This window comes from Alosa sapidissima, chromosome 11, assembly GCF_018492685.1.
Source record: "Alosa sapidissima isolate fAloSap1 chromosome 11, fAloSap1.pri, whole genome shotgun sequence".
In the NCBI taxonomy this organism is placed as follows: domain Eukaryota; kingdom Metazoa; phylum Chordata; class Actinopteri; order Clupeiformes; family Clupeidae; genus Alosa; species Alosa sapidissima.
This window is the reverse complement of record NC_055967.1, coordinates 7,615,879-7,636,539: the sequence shown is the minus strand read 5'-3', so window position 1 is coordinate 7,636,539 and position 20,661 is coordinate 7,615,879. Positions and strand designations below refer to the sequence as shown.

The 20,661-nt window shown below is 42.9% G+C and overlaps 1 protein-coding gene across 1 annotated transcript; it reads left to right on the top strand.

Annotated features, from left to right (window-relative positions):
- The first annotated feature begins 209 nt into the window (after positions 1-209).
- LOC121724109 (UDP-glucuronosyltransferase 2A2-like) lies at positions 210-20,028 on the top strand. The gene is made up of 2 exons (XM_042110464.1): positions 210-1,657; positions 19,914-20,028. The coding sequence occupies exons 1-2, from the start codon at positions 225-227 to the stop codon at positions 20,026-20,028; spliced, it is 1,548 nt and encodes a 515-aa protein (XP_041966398.1). The 5' UTR covers positions 210-224.
- Positions 20,029-20,661: the final 633 nt, after the last annotated feature.

Genomic DNA, 20,661 nt, shown 5'->3' with positions numbered 1-20,661 from the left:
AGAAAGAGAGATGTAGAGTGGGTTAGTATTACTGAAAATCAAAATGGTTAATTAATCCAAACACTGTGTTGTATTATTTACAATTTGTTTGCTATTGTGTTAATTTTGTTTGCCGTAGGATGGCGTTTTGGCTTCATATTACACTCCTTTCACCACTCTACCTGCTGACTCTCCTTGTCATTTCCTGTTCAGTTTGTCATGGAGGGAAGATACTGGTGGTCCCAATGGAGGGAAGCCACTGGGTGAACATCGACATTCTGATAAGGGTGCTACATGACCGTGGACACTCCATCACTGTTTTACGATCTTCCAAGAGCTGGTATATCAAAAAGAACTCTCCCTACTACAACTCTATCACGGTGCCTGTTGAGAAAGGCTTCAATGAGGAATATGTCAGACCAATAATTTCTAAATATTTTGAAAAAAAGAGGGAGAGTAGTTCGTTGTTCAATTTCATTCAATTCCAGGCAATAATGTCCACTTCCGTATACAAAACCCATGGCATCTCCAGTCACATGGCGTCCTCCATATTTGAGGACAGAGCCTTGATACAGGGTTTGAATAAGAGTCAGTTTGACCTGGTTCTCACTGACCCTGCTGTCAGTGAAGGCATCCTGTTGGCTCACTACCTTAAATTGCCCTTAGTCTACCATGTGCGGTGGGTTACCAGCACCGATGGACACCTTGCTATCGCACCTTCACCGGTATCATACATACCTATCACATATTCAGGCCTTTCTGATAAAATGACCTTCTTACAAAGGGTGAAAAATATGTGTTTTTACCTCTTTTACCAGTTTGAGTTGACCTTCCTAATTCAATCCCAATACCAGGCAGTCTGTGATAAGTATTTTGAACCAAAAGTCAGATTTCATGAACTTGTGCAAGAAGCTGATATTTGGCTGATGCGAGTCAATTTTTTGTTTGAGTTCCCACGCCCCACTATGCCCAACATAGTACATGTGGGTGGGTTACAGTGTAAACCAGCAAAGCCCCTCCCTCAAGACCTGGAGGACTTTGTGCAGAGCTCTGGAGAGCATGGAGTCATCATCATGTCCTTGGGGACATTGGTTGGTGAGCTTCCAAGTGATTTGACAGAGGAAATAGCAGCAGCTTTTGCGGAGTTGCCTCAGAAAGTCATTTGGAGGCATTTTGGGAAAATACCATCTACCCTGGGTAACAACACCCTCCTAGTAAAGTGGATACCCCAAAATGACCTACTTGGTCATCCTAACACCAGAGCCTTTATAGCCCATGGGGGAACAAACGGACTTCAAGAGGCCATGTATCATGGCGTTCCGGTTATTGGGATTCCTATTTTTTTTGACCAGCATGACAATATGGTGCGACTGACGGAGAGAGGATCAGCAAAGCTTCTCATCCTGAACACCATTAACAGAGATACCTTCCTCCAGGCTTTGCAAGAGGTGCTCCATGAGACATCCTACAAGGAGAACATGCAGAGGCTCTCCAGGATCCACCATGACCAGCCGATGAAGCCTATGGACCGAGCCCTCTTCTGGATTGAGTTTGTCATGAGACACAAAGGTGCTGTTCATCTGCGCACAGAGTCCTACAAGATGCCCTGGTACTCCTACCACTCGGTGGATGTGGTGGTGTTTTTGGTTTCTTTGTTTTCCTGTGCACTGCTGATGCTGTTTGCCTCTTGCAAATACCTTTTAGGGTTATGCTATAAACAAAAAAATAAATAGACTAACACAATATGGTTGTACTTCTAGATTCTGACCTATAGTCTTTTTCATTTTGATGATTTTATATCGGGATTTATCTGTGGCTGATTTTTAGTGATAAGTTAATGATGTTAATGTTAGATTTCACATGCTTAAAGTAACAATAATAATTACTTGGTTGGAGCAATAGGATAAATACCCCATCCTGTGGAGTCTTTTTCTTGGATTGGGCAATGACATCTTCAAAATATTCTTTGAAAACAAGCATCCACATTTGGTCGGAAATGTGAACAGATATCAAGATGTTCATTTTCTAATACAAGTGTATGCCTATTGCATTCAAATCTTAGGTCTAATTGAACATGTTATGTCTTTCTTAAATGTTCTATTTTAAGTACTTTAGAGTAGATCTGTAAATTATTTTTGACTATTTTAAAGTGATTGTCATTTTATACTTATTGTGATATACAATGACTTGCTATTATGAATGTAAAGCACTTTGAATGGTCTCTTTGTATGAAATCTGAAATACACTTGCCTTCTCTGTCACAAGGTTGTGAATCAAACAGGAAGGGTGTACTGCAAATCTTGGGTTAGCAATTATGTGCCAAACGCCAAGCTTTGCAGTGACACAAATGTGCTTAACAGTCTGGTATGGTCTGATATTAAACAAGTTTTGGGTCTGTTGAAAGAAATCATTTTAAGCAGATTTCTATCACCCAGATTCCACCTTTTCTGTAGAATGACCCAGTTGTTCATAGAATAATGGTCCGTTCATGCCACCTGGAAATATCAGGGGCCGCACCCGTGATTATACAAGCCAGTTTAGCTGTCTTTTAGGCCCAGATGAACCCTTTTCTATTTACTTCCAAAGATGCACAAGAAGAGAGAGTCGTGGCCCCTTCGGGACGTTACACCTGGCCGACCCATTGTGAGTGACTGTGGCTCAGAGTCTTACCACCTGGCCCAGTACATAGACCATTTTCTTAATCCCATTTCCCAACGACATGTGAGTTACATCAAAGACACATATGATTTTGTTTCTAAAGTGAGAGGCCAAAGTGTTCCTTCCAGTACTCTCCTGTTTTCTATTGATATTAACTCCCTGTATACGAATATCAGTACAGAACTGGGCCTTAAGGTGGTTCGAGAGGCTTTTAACAAGTACCCAGACCCAGCTCGACCAGATGTTGCGTTGTTGGAGTTGTTACATCTTGGTTTAACTCGCAATGACTTTGAGTTCAATGGTCAGTGGTACCTACAAATCCAGGCCACGGCCATTGGTAAAACCTTCGCTCCTTCTTACGCTAACATATATATGGCGGCCTGGGAGGAATATGCCTTATTAAAGTGTAATAAATTGCCGTATGTACTTTCGCTTAATTCTTGGATGACATTTTTGGGCTCTGGGATCACAGCGTGGAGGCTTTTGAGGAGTTTGCACATCTGCTGAATACACATCACCCTACTATTTCCATCACTAAGAATATACTGTACAAACACATAGCTTAGAATTAGACACTGAGGTCTTTGTTGTTGATGGGCGGGGGGTGGGAACAAGGGAACTGGCCACCCGAGTGTACATTGGAGAGACTAAACATTCTACACGGGTCAGATGTAAACAACAACACCTTTATTGCATTAGGCGACAGAAGGACAAGCTTTTGTATAATCATTTTCAGACACATCTAGTGGAGCAGCTTCATCATTGATCATTGGGCTTCAATCGGACCGGGGGTGGAGTCTTAGAGACAGACAAAGTGAAAGACATTAGATTCTGAAACTTAACACTCTTCAACCATGGGGTCTAAACGAAAGGTGGTCATAACATCTGTTTAACATCTTAATACATTTTTGAATTTTTAGGTTTTTACAACTGCTGGAATTGTTTCAATAAAAATTATGGTCTGTTGGTTGGGATCCTGGTGTCTGTCCTGTTCTTATGTCCTTTTTAGAGGGTTTTTTGTAGCTCCTTTGGCAGGGTAGCTGGTCTTGAGATGTAGGGATTTTGTGCTTATAATTTGTTATTTCTTTGTTTAATAATTCATAGAGCTTTTGCATCCTAATATATTAAAACTTGCTGCAAAGAATCTGGACAGGTTTGTGATGTTGGTCAATGGAGGAGTGGTGGAGTTGCTTGATCCCCTCATAAGTTTAAATATATTTTCTGTTCCATTGTTGTCAGTGAAGCCAGTATTTCAAAATGGCATGTTTCCTTAATCTCTGGCAACATATTATGATTTATACAATAAATGTCTTGCATAGCTCCTTGCATATGCCTTTAAGCGGTGGTCATATAATTTACCTCTGTGTACATCTAGTTTAAAGTCAGCTGCCCTATGGTTTATTCAATGTTAAACAGCAACTCTCTCCAAGAGACTTACTTACCCTCAACAGTTGTGATAATAAATTGTAAAGACACTAACTACAAACTGACTCACTCTTTCTTTGTTTTTAATCAGCTGCTAAATGAGACAACTTCATTAGTGGTAGTAGACATAGACCAACTGAAACATATCCTGAGTTTATCTTGATTTAATGGATCTGCAGTGCTTTCTGTTGTAATGGTCTTATTGCACTGGACCACATTCTGAGTTATTTGCTGTTGGGCATGACCGCTAATAGAATTTGAATTCCAATTTAACAATTCTGCTTAACTCATTTTTTAAATTACAAAACTAGACACTCTAACACACCTTATATGTGATTTTGGGAACTCTGTGATGAATGGAAATGAAATATATGACGATCGAAAACTCATGAAAACGCAAGATCTGGACATTTTATCTGGACGTTTGATCTTAATCAGTGACATGCACGCCAGGTCAGTGACTTAATCAGCCTATCAGTGACATGCACGCCAGGTCAAAATCGGGTAATTTATTTTCGTGGGTTTATCACTAGGTGGCAGGTCTCGTTAGATCTCTTCCCAGAAACTTTGCTGGCAACACTTCTCAGGTGCTGAAGGGAGAAATGAAAAAGTCGAAGAAAAAGATATTGCAGCAGGTGCGTTTTCACCAGACAATGCTGGATGAGTCCACCTTTCTACTAAGACAAGATGACTCTGACCACGACAGGTCAAAAACATTACAAGGGCCGTGCTGAGGAGGGAGTTACATCTTGCTTGCAAGAGGGCACGCCCTTGCCAGAGTGCCGAATATGCCGGTGATAGTTACTCATAAAAGACGCAATATCTCCATTTCTAGAAAAAAAAAACAGGGATTTTGATGAAAACTAGCCACTATTTAGCTTGGGATTTCTCAGGAACAGAGGCGTGTAGAAATACACGGTTTGCACCCACTGAGAGCTTAAAGTCTCACCTTTCAAACGAGCCATTGTATGTGTTCATAGCTATAACACAGAATATGCTGTTGCTGTACAAAAATCATCAACAATGGTCTAGATTGCTGGCACTCTAGGACAAAGCTTCCGAAAATAGCTTGGCATTCAATGAGTTAACAGTCCTAATTTGAAGGCAGGCAAGTCTTCAGCCCTGACGACTCGACGAAGGTTCATTTCGGGCTTACTCGTTTGCATTGCCTTTGGAGAGCAGTGAAGTTTGAGGGGAAGAGAAGCAGAGAGGGGGCTTATCTTGCTACTCCCTCTGGGACTAGCAAAAGTAGCCCTTCTGTCTGGCTTGGCCTGTTTTCCATTGTTTTATTTTGTTTGGGATTTTTTTTTCCTTTCACCCCTTGCGCTGACTTGGATTAGGATGTAAGATAGCCATTGTTCTCTTGACAGGTGGAGTAGTAGGGCTGTATTGCAGGTAATACTCTAAGAACCTTTGACTTTAACCTTGAAGACAATGCATAATGAGTCCTACCGAGGGATTTTGATGGTGTACAGCTGTAGTTTTGCCACTGGCCATTGTATACTAATTCACAAACATAAAAGCCATTTTTATATCATCTCCACACAGTGTACCGCATTAAGTCTCACCATAAAATGTACCATCCATAATTTCTGGCCTGTATAATGTATATTAGCTGTATAGCACTGGGTGCATGTATCTTAGCAAGTAAAAAGGAAGTGAAAAGTAAAGGGAAGAAGCAAAAATGTCCAGAAAACACAAATGACGAAACATTAGCTTTTGCCATCAGGCAAAGAGGGAGAGGGACCTAATAGAGTTCTTAATTAGTTGAGCTTGTGGGAAGGCAAAGTGGCTTATCAGGGCACTAACAAGTACATGACCACTGGGTCCATGAAAAGCCCTTTGAAATATCATTTTCAAACACTTGATATCACACGCTCACAAAATGGAGCTGTTGCTCAATAGGAGGTCGAATTAAACTGAATGTGGATGGCATGGGACATGAACAAATTATATGCCTTAAAAACGGCTTATTATGAATTTGATGAGAACTGTTGGAGGGGATTTTCAGTCACCCACTCTGTTTAAGAATATCGCTGTTATTGAGGTCTGAATGTAGAGATAATTATGAAAAGCTTCAGATCTGTGTAGGACAAAAGGATGAGACAGGAATAGAGGTGGTCAGCTAGTCCTGTCCAACATAAAACAAGTCTGATGTTCCATTGAAAAACATATGAATTTTGTTCATATATTGCTATATTGTAGTTTTCTACATTATATTGCCAATTTGTATAATAAATAACAGTTTAATCAGACAGTTTGGTGAGTGTTGCATATGCCTACGTACGACCAATGACTGTTTCGAGGTATGTTTTTTTTTTATTCAGTGGACAGGGATGCAGGGATTGCCCTAGACATTACTCTTCTCATGTTTGTTGTCAAGGGCTATACACTGGCCTTCACATGAGCAGGAGGCCTCCATAACCATACAGGAAATCATCCTGTGTATCCAGGTTAAGAGGCATGCTCAGGAAAGGGAATATAGCCCATAGCTAGCTGTGTGAGTATGACAGATGCAGCACACTGATGATGATGGAGGAGAAAAAGACAAAAAGGTTACAAGAAGCCTCTGAAGGGCCTCACCAAGAGGGACCAACAGGCGTTGAACTCACAGTCTAAAAAGTACCTAGAATAAACCAAAAAAAGAGGTCATGGATGACTATGGGATTGTTGGAAGGGGCTTGTTTTGTTGTTTGCATTTTCAGAAATCGTTGCATTCACTGCAAAATGACTGTAATTTTATATTATCTGGTCTGCAGAAATCAGTGATAGTGTCAGTGTCCTTATTTTACATAATGCTTAACAGCAAAACCTTTAACGTCAGTGCCCTTTTTCTTTTCTTTTTTGCCGGATAACAAGTATAAACCACAATTGGGATCCACCTACACCTACAGAGACTACTACAATCAACTACTAAACATCACCTGAACCAAACTCAACCCCTAAACCTAACATTGACCATACATTTCAGTTAACAAAGTGTCATCTGATAATTTGTTATTAATTTGACTGTAGTCTAAAGGGGACTATCCATGTAAAGGTTGACCCAATTTACAATAAAACAAAATGCTTAAGTAATGCTAATACATGATCCATGATGATGGTTTAATGAATGAAATAATAGTTAATAATAATAGAAATCTTGTTGCTCATCATGAACTTCTGGGGAAACAAATTGTGTAAAAATCTAGGCCTACACCCTGTTCTTGACAGAAGGACATCTGAAACCTTTCTTTCTCTGCCTCCAACTCTGTTACAGAAGTCCCATCCACCATGTGTTAAACCTTACTGGAAATTTACTCTGCAAACAAGAAACAAGCAAGAGTGAAACGTAAATAAACCAATTTACACTCCCCCCACTCCCCTGGGCAATGTTCCTATTATTGTGGTTCTGGCATGTTCCCATTGATATTGAGCAGCAATTTCTTTTCTGAAGAACTTTAATCATCAGGCAAATCGTCATGATCATCCAAATTAGAATACTGGTTATGTGGTTGCCCAGCAACATTGCTCAACAAGTTGTCCCATGTATCATCACCTTTAATGATGTAACATTGTGTTTATCCATGTGTTTGTCTATGTGTACAGTTCACATATGCACTTAAAATAGAAGTGAAGCGTAAAAACATGCTTTCCTCTGCTTCTAACGGCTGTAATATGCATGTAAAATGCTGCTGGTGTCAATTGGTACACTTACCGGTATTCCAATGGAATTACATTGTTAAACAATACACGGATGTCAGATGGGCAACTAAAAAAAAGTCTAGGGTAAATTCCCAGTTATGGTGCATTAGTATCAAACATGCCTAGTGTAACATTGCTTTATCTCCTCAGCCTCATGTGACCCACCAACACAGATTCACTCATCATCTGATTCTCAGTTTTCACTATTGTATATTATGGTAATGGAGTGTATCAAGCCAGTTAGGAAATGGCAAAATACTAACTTACAGTTTAAATAATGAACAAGGACAAGGACACTGTGCGGTAGAAAAATGAATCATCAGACTAGACAACTGGTCTGCCCAAACCATAAACTTCACTGTAATAAGGCAACAGTTTTTTTGTTGTTTGTGGATATTTGCTCTTATTCCACTGCTTGGTTGAATTTCCCATTGTCCTACGTAATTTAGAACGACCATTAACCGTATGTTATCTGCACACCTATGAAGTAGATCCATTTTTTTGGCCGTATCACACTTGTATATTAATTCGCCAAACTCATTGTGAACTGGCACGTTGCATCCGAGCTATAAAATGCAGACGTTCAGAACATTGTAACATTGTAGCATATGACGGAGGTGGCTTTTAGCTAGATGGATAACAGCAGGCTAAGTAAAATAGCGATGTTTCAAAGCTAAAGTTCATCAGAATCTTGGGATACGCCCGCTTGACAACGGGAGAGATAGAACTAACGACTGGCCTTTGGCCGTAGCAACCATCCATTTAGAACTAGTAACGGCAGTTTGTCCTGTGAGTTGAGAAATTAGTTGATATGTGTCGGAAGAAATTAGTTCTACAAACAAGACAGTGTTAGCGATTAAAACGTTTAAATTGTAACAGGAAATGAACACTACGTAAGTGGCAACAGTGGAATAAGCGGGATAATGGACTCCACGGTGGTCTGTTCACAGAAGTTAATGCAGTACGAGGTTTAAACGGCCCTCCGCTTCGCGTCGGGGCCGTTTTACAACCTCGACTGTGCATTAACTTCTGTGAACAGACCACCGTGTCGTCCATTATCCCTTACATAACATTCTAGCGCACACTAACACTAAGTAAATTGCCTAGCACAGGACACTGCTCTTCCATTAGAATGGATTACAATCCGTAGCTAAACAGATGGAGAGGACATAAGTACTTTAAAGTGGACGGACTCACAATCTAAATAATGACTTGGTATTAACCCACAACAACTTCAAAAAGAGTGACTTGGCATTTGAAATCACAGTGAATAACAGCTATATGGTAAATCCACTCTTTCCTTTCATCGAAAAAGCGTGCACTTCATGTTGACGTTGCAATATTTTGGATGGAAAAGCAAATTACATGGATTACATGAACAGGTCTAGATAACACACAAGAAACTGCAAGAAAGGGCTATGTGAGACAAAAAAAGTGGAAAATGACAGGATTGTGTGTTTGTGTGTGTGTGTGTGTGTGTGTGTGTGTGCATGTCAACACATGGACAGAGACAGAAAAGGAAAAGACAAGGCAGGTAGAGAGATACATCGAGTTGACAGACAGGGAGAGAATCCTTATTGCCACTGGCCTTGGCAACTCTACTCATACAGTCAGGGATGGGCAGTATTTATGATACATGTATTTAAAATATAATTTAATAATATAATTAAACTAGATAAACTAGATGTACCGCATAGCGGTACAAAATATGACCGCCGCTCAGTCCTGTACATCCGTTCCGCTAAAATAAATCACACTAATCAATTTGTGTCCATCTTTTACTCCATCCCCCACTCTTGAAACTTTTGTGTATGCTTGTTTGGCATGCCTGTGTGTGTGTGTGCGGCTGCACAGAAAGTAGCCTACTGGCGCTGCAAAAGTGAATAGATTGTAGAATAGCCAAAAAAGTTGTAGCATTGTTATAAAACTTTTAAAATCTCTAAACAATCACAAGTAGGGCAGTTCATCACAGTTCATCCATTGCAACTGGATTGATGAAAGGTCACTTACACCTGTATGCTACATTGTATTTGGGAAAAGCAGAAGGTATCAGCATAATGTTATATTTTTATTTATTCATTTATTTATTACGACCGCCGCTAGCGAAGCTAGCGAAGCGGTCAGATAGGGATTGTCAAAGTTTTTTTTCTTTTTTTTTTTTCCGTCATCTACTTCCTGAATTTTTGGTCAACGATACCCGGGACACTGAACCACTGGGGCACATGAAATTTGGTGGGTATGTAGCCCCACTAGATTTTTACGGAAAAATTTTGTTTCGTCCCCGGGGGCCACTCCCCCCCCCCGCGCTGGGCCCCCCGAACCACAAAAAAAGCAGTTTTTCCTAAATAACTACCTGAACCGTGGCACCGAGGATGAAGAATCTTTTATGGTATGTTGGTCTCAAGGGCCCACTCATTTGTGATTTGCACCCCCCCCCCGGTAAAAAATGAAAATGCAATATCATTCTGCTTTAATCGCCCCTCTCTTCAGTTAAGATGTTCAGAACTGCACCAAATTTTATGTGTATGATTAACCTGACATTCTCTGGGGGTATGCCAAGTTTCGTAGAATTTCATCCATGGGGGGGGGGGGTCTAAAAAATGTTATGTTATGTGTGTTTAAGTTATGTGTTTAAGTTTAAGCTATGTATAAGGTAAGTTATGTGTACATTTAGTGACTGTACACTCATTAAAGGAGAATTCCGGTGTGATATTGACCTAAAGTGTATCGAAACATGATACCGAGTGTGAACGTATGTCTCATAGCCCATCTCGACTTGTCCCCTGCACTCCAAAATCTGGCGCTAGTTAGCCGATGCTACCAACAACTTTTTCAGTAGTGGTGCTTCGGCATCGGGCTAGCCATGCAAATAAATCACTGTTTTACACCCATTTACGAGGCTCAATGTATCTCCACACTTCATTGGTAGACTTCCTAGGGCCCTGACATTTAAAACGAGACATTGAGAACTTTGAAAAAGCACTGGTAGTTTACTTAGAAGACGATTTATACAGACAGTATCTTCACGAAGTTTAGCGTTTGCAGCCATCTTGAATTTAGTCACGATAAGTCGAGCAACGAGTAAGAATGATCAGCTATGATAAGGGATCAGATTCCAAAAATAATTCAGTGGAAATGCATGGATTCCAGTTGCTGCTACTGGAAGAAACTGGAATCCATGCATTTCCACTGAATTATTTTTGGAATCTGATCCCTTATCATACCTGTTCATTCTTACTCGTTGCTCGACTTATCGTGACTAAATTCAAGATGGCTGCAAACGCTAAACTTCGTGAAGATACTGTCTGTATAAATCGTCTTGTAAGTAAACTACCAGTGCTTTTTCAAAGTTCTCAATGTCTCGTTTTAAATGTCAGGGCCCTAGGAAGTCTACCAATGAAGTGTGGAGATACATTGAGCCTCGTAAATGGGTGTAAAACAGTGATTTATTTGCATGGCTAGCCCGATGCCGAAGCACCACTACTGAAAAAGTTGTTGGTAGCATCGGCTAACTAGCGCCAGATTTTGGAGTGCAGGGGACAAGTCGAGATGGGCTATGAGACATACGTTCACACTCGGTATCATGTTTCAATACACTTTAGGTCAATATCACACCGGAATTCTCCTTTAACCTGTAAATGGTGGGGTGGTGCACACATATACACACGCACACACACACACACACAGGTACGCACATACCATCAGTATCGGCAGAGCCCGTCTACGGAGAGCCTTGCCACTCCGTATTAAGTCCCATTGTACCGAATTTTGGATGCAGTTCCACCAGAGTTCCACTGGGGGCGATCGCCATGAGTGCAGAATGAATGGGAGTCAATGGAGCTAGACAGCTAAATTGGTCTCTTTCACCTGATTGTCGTTGACAAATCTCAGATTTGATTGTAGTTTGTATAACTTCAACATAGGTTATAGGTCAAAAGTTGAATGAACGAGTACTTATGTCCTTTTGATTTCTTACAGGTTGGGTCGTTGTTGCACATAACACGCTAGCATTGTGCTAATGAATGACGTCATTGACACATTTGAAAGGCTTTTTAGAACAATTAAGTGACTTTAAAAAATATAATACTCAACCAAGTGTATTTTCTTTGCCTCCCCTTTCGAATGCAATACTCAAATTACTTGGAAAAAATATATATCCCAAGAAAAGTGGATTTTGAGGGGTACAGCTCCATAGACCTCCATGCATTCTGCACTCGTGGACGAGCGCCCTCATGTGGAACCACAGAAGGAACTGCAACCAGTTCAGAAACCGGAAGTTTTCCGAGAGTGGCAGTTCTCCCCTTATTAGACATTCTCTGGTATCGGCAATTACAATGGCCGATACATAATTACAAATTCAGTAGGATTAAAGGAAAACCAAATATTCATCATAATAATAATTTGGCTGCATTTCCAGTATTGGCGTCACATAGTCGTTTGTCCACCAGATGGCGCATCGTTGCAGTGAAACGTAATTTTGTTGGAAGTTAATCTAAAGTGGGTTGGAAAGACACTACGCTTCCTACAAGGACAAGACTGTAGTTTACCGCTGAGAACGTCTAATAAGGGTAGGATGATTTCTGCATGACATGTAATTCCCATTTCTTCTTGAAGCCGAAATAAATCTGCGAATGTTTATCGGACATGCTTGGTTTTTACTGCAGGTAGGCTACGTTAATCTTAAGTTATATCAATAGCCTAGAGTAGGTCAAATAATGTTACCGTTAGCATTGGTTGAGTGATAGAGGCCAATTTGATTATTGATGTATGTGTAGAAAACCATAAATGCGGTTATAGGCTACCAAGAACATTGATAACAGCACTAATTGCATCTTTCGACTGTCATCTCATTTGCTTATAACCATAACCTAGGCTACTAACAGGATCTAAGTTAGTTACCCACACACGTTCGCTACGTGATGGTTTTCTAATGGAAAATATAGGCTACCTGAAAGATAACCTGATGATGCATCCTAAACACCGGGCTGGGACATTTAGCTCAAAGTCTCAAAAAGCATCTGAGTCAACGTTCACTCCCAAACACCCATATAGGCTACTTCAATCCTCTATTTTCAAAGGTGATTCAAAGTAAAGTAACTAGGACTGAAACTACAATTCGTCAAAGTGAATAATTTGTGTCAACTCGCCGCAATGTAGATTTATTAACGCACCCGTGATCTACATCTCCATTTAAACCAAATGTTTTAGAGCGCACGTTGAGAGATGTATCCAGGGCAGGGCTGTACCTACACATATTTGTTGCACGTGCTACAAAAATCATTCTTTGCGATGGATGATTTAGTACCAACGTTACACCGGTCCAATACAGTTTTGCCTATGGCTATACCGTGAGACTGAGACGTTTTTTGTTTGTTCGAAGTGCATGTTTAGGGTGTGAGAGGGGAGTCGATGTGCTTTGATTCCAGCTTAGTAGTAGTAGTCTATGCGATTAAAAAACACGTGTGTGTGAAGTATCCAAACAATGATAACGCTTTCATTATGGCTGCTTTAGCCATAGACCTTGAGCTACTGTACAGTGGGTTGGGTTCCATTTAGAAGTGTCGCTTTCCGTGATTCACACAGCTGCGTGAAATGTATTACTACTGATATGCAAAACTATTAACTTTTCGCCAAGAGGTGGCAGCTTAAGTCCGCTTGATACTGTAAGCCATTGGTTCCCAAAGGAGATTTTATTTGGGTCGCCAGCATAGCCTAGTGACAATTTATGTTGTGTAATAGGCCTAGCATAGGGCCTACTATATAGCTTATAGTTTGTTAACAGTCACGGTTTTGTCATAACTCCCTCTATGCATTTTTGCATTTAGAATAGCTCTGAAACCGGGGGCGGACACGTGGGGGGGGGGGGGGCGCCAGTGCGTGGATATCTCAATTGCAAAATTAAACAATATTTCTATCAGGCGCCTACAATGGACTAGGCTGGGTGAACTCAGCCTGATCTGCCGGCGATTCCTTTTCGATTTCTTAAAAGATTGAGCTTGGTCTGGCGAAAGCCAGACTAACCATGGACACATAAGGGAACATGAATCAGCATATTATTTGCACAAACAATAACGGACAGTAGCTCTTCAACTTGGCCCGTTAAAATGTGTATGAACAGTCTAGCAACGCATTTCATGAAGGCCCTTTTGGACATGTCAGTTATTTGCACCACTGGGTAAAACGGCATTTTGTTTTAGACTACTGGTATTTAATTTGTGCATTGACAATAAAGCTGAATATCATATGAACTAGATGACTAAACTTATGCATATGTAGAAGAAGAAACATTCACAAAAATCCATGACATGACCTCTCTTCTTGATGGCTGTTGAAAACTGCATGGAACAGACAGGGATTGTTTTGTTTAATAATAAATAAATAAATACATTATGCTGCTACCTTCTGCTTTTCCCAAATACAATGTAGCCTAAAGGTGTACCTTTCATCAGTCCAGTTGCAATGGATGGACTGTGATGAACTGCCCTACTTGTGATTGTTTAGATATTTTAAAGGTTTTATAACAATGCTACAAATTTTTTGGCAAGTGCTACAAATCTATTCACCTTTGCAGCGCCAGTAGGCTACTTTGTGTGCGGCCCGCAAACACACATTCCAAACAAGCATACACAAAAGTTTCAAGAGTGGGGGATGGAGTAGAAGATGGAGACAAATTAATTTATATGATTTATTTTCGCGGAATGGATGTACAGGACTGAGCGGCGGTCGTATTTTGTACCGCTATGCGGTACATCTAGTTTTAAAATATATTTTGATGTATTTTTGCCCATCCCTGCATACAGCTATGCTACTCTGAATTTGAGAGAGGGAGAGAGAGAGGGAGAGAGCAGGCAGGATTAAGACTGCATGCCTAATGATTGCCTAAGATACCCCACCACCTCCTGGCCCACACTACATCTCTCCCACCCCTCCCCCTCCACTGGGGTGTGTGTGAGTGGGGGGGGGCTACAATTCTCTCGCCATGCCCATCATATGCCTTGGTACCCCAACAAAACAGCAGGGGTGTGTACACAAACACAACTGATCCTCCTGTACAAGAGTGCTTCCTCTCGCCAGGGGAACATAGTGCCGATACTAGCCTTCCCACGGTGCCTCCCAAACCTCCTGCTCGGAGCAATCCTGACTTTTCTGCTCTTGTCTTGACAAAACCCATGTGTGTGTGGTAAAAAAAGGTGAAATCTCGGGCACCTGACAATAGGGCATGGGTAATATGCCATGGGAACCATATGGTGCCATCAGATGTCTGCGGATCTGAGACCACCCCCCACCCCTAGTGTCCCTGCCATGAGTTCCCTTTCATTTCTCAGCTAGAAGTGAACCACTCAGTCTGCACTCAGTGTCAAAGCCTGGTTTCAATACAAGACATAGTGCTGAAAAGAATGCATTGAATGCAATGTGGTTTTAGTCATTAAGACACAGGACAAATTTCAAAGGAACAGAGAGATTGAATGGAGTTAGAGTCAAATACGTTGCAATTGTTTTTGTTTTGTTTTGCAAATGTATTGTTTTGCACTTGCATCAGTCTCTTTCACTCACTCTCTTTCTTTCTCCCAATCTTCCTTTTCTTCAGTGCTCATTGTAACGTTGCTCCAGCCAATAAAAACCTTTATCGAAGTGGCCTTCGCTTGACCAGACAGGCGTCCAGTCTCTGCTCTGCTGAGGAACACTCTCTCCAGACAGTTGTAAATTCCAATAAAAGGCTCGGGCCAAAGCGAGCGCGACTGAGGCCCTCCCCTGTTTGCTGAGAGGGCCAGCTCCTATTACCAACTCTCCCTAGTGCCTAATGGCCAAGCCCTTCTCTCTCTCTCTCTCTCTTTCTCTCTCTCTTTCTCTCTCTCTCTTTCTCTCTATCTCTGCTGGGTAAATGTTTACCCTACCATGAGAAAATACAGGGATTGGCCACAAACACGGATGCACCGAACCGGCTTCAGAGGAAAGATAATGAGAGGCCATTACCCAGATTTCCCTGCACCAGGGTTGGCTGAGCGGACATAGAGAGAGAGGCATTATGGGTGGAGACCCCAACGCAGTCGGCTGTGATGATTTTCCGCTCCTCTGTGGAGAGGTTCAGAGTCGACGAAGGGGGTGGGGGGGTTGGGCTAGTGTTAGGGGTAGAGGATGGGGGTTCCAACATCAGGCTCTTTCGAAAAACCCCGTCCGCTAAAATATTTGAACAGCCTATTCAAACACCTCGTGGATGGGGAGCAGAGGCCGACAGCCAGGGAGCAGTTGCTGAGAATGGGTGATGAACACATGGCATAGACTCTGAGGCGGTCTGTAGCCACCGTGCTGCCAGGGTGGCTTTGATATACCCGGCGACTTATTGATAATTTATTGTATCATCTGTTTTCCCTCCCGAGCGTATGCCAAGAAAAGTGGACCGGCACTTCTTATCAGGAGCCAGTGGTACAATTCACTCCGTCATGGGACAGGACAGAACAAAAGCAGACCAGATATTTGCATCCACAGATGGGAGTTTGAATCACTTCTGTCTCCCTCGCTTGTGGCTGCTGCTTCCCACAGATCGCACAAGGGCCTGAGCTGAGTGCGTATACTCTCCTTTCTCCCCCTCCATTATTCTGATTAGCTTGATCCTCCGAGCAAGTCCTCGCCTCGCCTAGACCGACCGACATCTCATTGCTATGTTAATGATTCAGCATGCAGTTTTATATGAGCCCTGGTTCTCTCTCTGAGGGAGCCATGGTCATGTTGCAGCGATGCAGCAGTAGAAGTTCTTCATCATTTCAACTCTCCCTCAACTCAGCCGTTAAAATGGAGTTAATCACAGGCGTGCACATACACACTCACACACCGTCTCTCTCCACCAACACCGCTGTAGAACAGGGTCCTTTAATGACTTCATCTCCGACTGGATCACAGTGTTTTCACAATCATCACAAGTCTGCCCATCTAGAGAATGGAGTAGTGTCTGGTGCCGGGTACGCGCGGCCATATACGAGAACATGCTTTTATCTCAATAATTCATAGGCTCGGAGGCATGCTGAATAATTGAACTGAAGTTGGAGGCTTTTCAGTGCTGTAGAGCTTTGCATGTGGCTGAAGGATCCTTGGGACTGGATGCCTTGCTTGTAACAGAGGGAGTGCGACAGAGAGAAAAAGAGAGAGAGAGAGAGAGAGAGAGAGATGTGGGGAAACATAGTGCTAAGCTGTGTTTCTGTTTTCACTGCTGGCTCATTGATCAATTATTCAGCGCGGCCCTCTGACAGTGACCTGTGCTCTGAGGGGAAAGCCTCCATCTTCCTGGTTTTAAGAGGACAGCCCAACAGTTGCACAGCCCTCCCTCCAAACACACACACATAAACAAGTGCCACCCCTCACCCTACCCCCATATCAGTGAACTGTATTTTATGCCACTTTAGAATTTCCTTTTTTTTTTTTATCTCCAGAGTGGTGAAGGCTGTCAGCACAAAAAGGATAGTAGGCGTCTTTCAAGTGATGAGATATCGGGATAAAAAGGGGTGGCCAATGTGGAAAAATGAAGTATCAAATGAAGAGCTGATATCACTCTGTAGGAGCCAGCTACTGTATGCAGAAGTCTGCCTCCTCCTCCTCTCCTTCCTCTCCCTCCTTGTCTAAGGGGCTGTTGCTCTGCTCACCCTAAGGTTCTGCTTCATCACATGGGCAGGTCGAACGCCGAGCCAGCTCCTCTTTTCATCAAAGGCAGCACAACGGGCAAAGAGAGAAAGAGAGAGAGAGAGAGAGAGAGAGAGGAAAAAGATGATGAGAAAGAAAAAAATGCTCGCTGACTGATCTCTGCTTGTTAAGGCGCAGTGAGTGCCTAATTAACACAAAGGAAAATAGCGAGCTAAAATGAGGGAAGTTCTCTGTACCTGGAGAGCAAAGGAATTCAGGAGGAAGAGAAGAGGGGAGAGAGAGAAAGAGAAGGGGGGGGGGGGTTATGCAGAGTAGACGAGAGGAAAGTTTAAAAGGCATGCAGATGTGCTAAGGGTGGATTTAGCCTGGGCACTCTCTCCAAATACATTGGCCCACAGAGGCCATTGATTGTTATTCCTCTGATCTTGGGTTGCATCAAAGCTCATAAAAGGGGCATACTTCAGACAAAGTAAGTACTGTACCAATAAAGGCATCAAAAAGAGAGAGAGAGTTGCAAGGCGAAATTCTACAGCAACTTTTCCTTTTAAACCCAAGCGCAGGAAAAAATCAGGACCATCTATCTGTTTACATCTCATGCCCGTGTTACTTCCAACTAACACACTTTTAATGACCGCACTACTGGTGTACCGTTGATAATTCCTGTGGAAGAGAATGAACTGTGAGTCATCCAAGGCTCTGACCAGTGCTCACGTCTATTCAGGAGATCAGTGAAGCCAGAGGAGGAAAACTGAGACAATTTGTTATGCTCAAACCATCCCTGAGGGATTAGTCCAACTCCAATTGTGCCTCAAACTGCGCTGCCCGAAAACTTGACTGGGGAGGAGGGGTGGTAGGGGGGAGTGGTGGCGGGGTGGGTGTGAACTGCCACCCCCGCATCTGAATATCCCGACACTCAACCATTTAGAGGTCAAGCCGAGCCTTTTGTCTCGGTGTGATTTATGGCGTGTTTCCTTACCTCCAGCTTTCGGAGGGAACGCGTGTCACACGGTGCTGCCTTGTTACCATCTGATGGCCTTTGATGGATGGATGTGATGCCATGCTCAGCGCCCTGACACTGGGCTGGAGGTGCTGCTGATGGAGGCGTTTAATCTTCATCCGCACCACCTCGCGCCTCTCTCCCACTCTCCCCAAGGTTTGTGTTGTTTTCCTGTATTGATTAAAATCGGGTAGCCTTCTCTTTTCCGTGTGCCGGTCCACGGGGGAGGATAAGGGAAAAAGTCTTTCATGAGGAGGAGACTCGCTGGGATAATTCGGGAAGGATACACTTGCCAATTCCCATTGTTTCGAGACGCCTAGCTGTCGACTTGTTTGGCTGATGCCAGAGCCAAGGACTCGAGTTCTGCTTTTAATTAAGTGGGTCTGAAGAAACCTGCGGATGCCGCTGATGGGAGATGATAGCACTAATCTCCACCACAAATTAGCAACCCAGGACTGGGAAAAGCCGATAAAAATCACACGTTCTTTAACATAACAAACGGCTCCATTAAACGGCATTGGAGTTCAACGACTTACTTCCGCACAAAAATAAGTCCCCGAACAACAATGCAGGCTCAATGGCCCAATCCGTGGAGATGGAGTTATTTACTTCTTAGCTTTCCCCTCACTATCTCCAGCAGAGAAAAAACCTAACAACAACAGCAACAACAACAAACAAACAAGCCGTGCACTGTAACAGATCCTCATAGAGAAGGTGGATGTGGCTATGTTCTACAAAGGTAAGGAGGCAGCAACCACTTAATTTGTGATTAGGGCTTTATTCTAAGGTGTGTTTATCCTCAGAGGAATTCATTATATCCAGAGGCGGCTTGATGTTTTTTCTCACTCCTCTCCCCTCCCCTCCTCTCCTCTTCTCGGCCCTCGTCTGAGGCTCATTCCTCCTGTGTGGTGATTTAATGCAATTCTCCTGGTGATAAAGAACTGAAGTGCATGACCACAAATACGCTGAATAAATTATCTTCTCCTTTTCCCCCTCCTCCCTTCCTCCCGCATTCTGCTTCATCCCAGTAAGGTTATTCTATCATGTAAATTACTATGTGCTTACACATATTTTTCAGCTGCCTTCTCTCTCTCTCTCTCTCTTTATGACTAACGCTAAATTATATCCAGGGGGAAATCTGGATATGTGAACAGTTATGTTTGAAACTGAGAACATTGTTCATAGTATAAAGAATGACCAGGGCCTAAGGCATTGAATTTATCGTACAGTAAATTAATTTCAAAATATAATCCATAGCCAATTCTTTTGCAAGAGATCTGTCGTAATAATGTATTAGGAAATGCATGCAATGTGACTGAAATACCATAAATTCTATTATTTTTATTATAGGTCTTTTTCTCAATGTTGCTTAAGTCTTTCATATAGAATATGTTCCTGGTGTTTCAACACCAATTTTAACCAAGGATAATACAGGTAATGATATTAGTTGTTTCTTTGTGTGAATCCCCTATTCTAACTGGAGAGCGGTGAGTTGGAGTGTGGCGCACCTGAGCGTGTGCTTTCCCTGTGTCTGCAGTCTGCGGCCTCTCCATCATGCAGCAGCTCCGCTGGAGGATTGGCTTTTAAAGAGCCGCCTGGAGCCGCGCGGCGCCATCTGTGGCGGCGGAGGGGAGACAACTGTTGCTTATTAAATTAGCCAACTCCATCATTCTGATGCATCAGCAGCCGAGGAGCCCGAGCTCGCCGTGACCTTTCCCTCTGTCACTTCCAACACCCCCTCCCCTCTCTCTCTCTCTATCCCTCTCTCTTGCTTGCTCTCTCTCTCTCTCTCTCTCTATCTCTCTCTTTACCTCCACTAATATAGATGCAAACTCAACTAGGTCAAGCACCAGGTATTAAATCTTTCTCTCTGGCCCAGCGTGGTGTGGCACGGCGCAGGGCGAGGCGAGGCGACACGGTGGCATTCGCCCAGACAGACAGACAGCCCCACCCCTCAGCCCTGGCACTGTCGGCTCTGTGCAATGATGTGCGGAGGATGGCGGTGGGGTGAGGGTGGGGGTGGGGGGAGGCGACACGAGGCGATCAGGTGATCAGGCTCAAGGCGGTGGTCGTGCCGTCGTCATGGCGCCCACGGCCCGCAGGCCAAGGACAGCCTGGCTCCTGCCGAAGGGGTTGTGCCACCTGCGAGGAGGCCAGTTGGCTGCTGGTGGCACCTTGTGCCTCCACAAACTGCTGCCACGAGAGTCCAGGCTGAAGGTGTATCAGGAGGCCTTGGAGAGAATGGCCAGATCAAATTGGATTCAGTTTCAATTTAGTTCTATTTG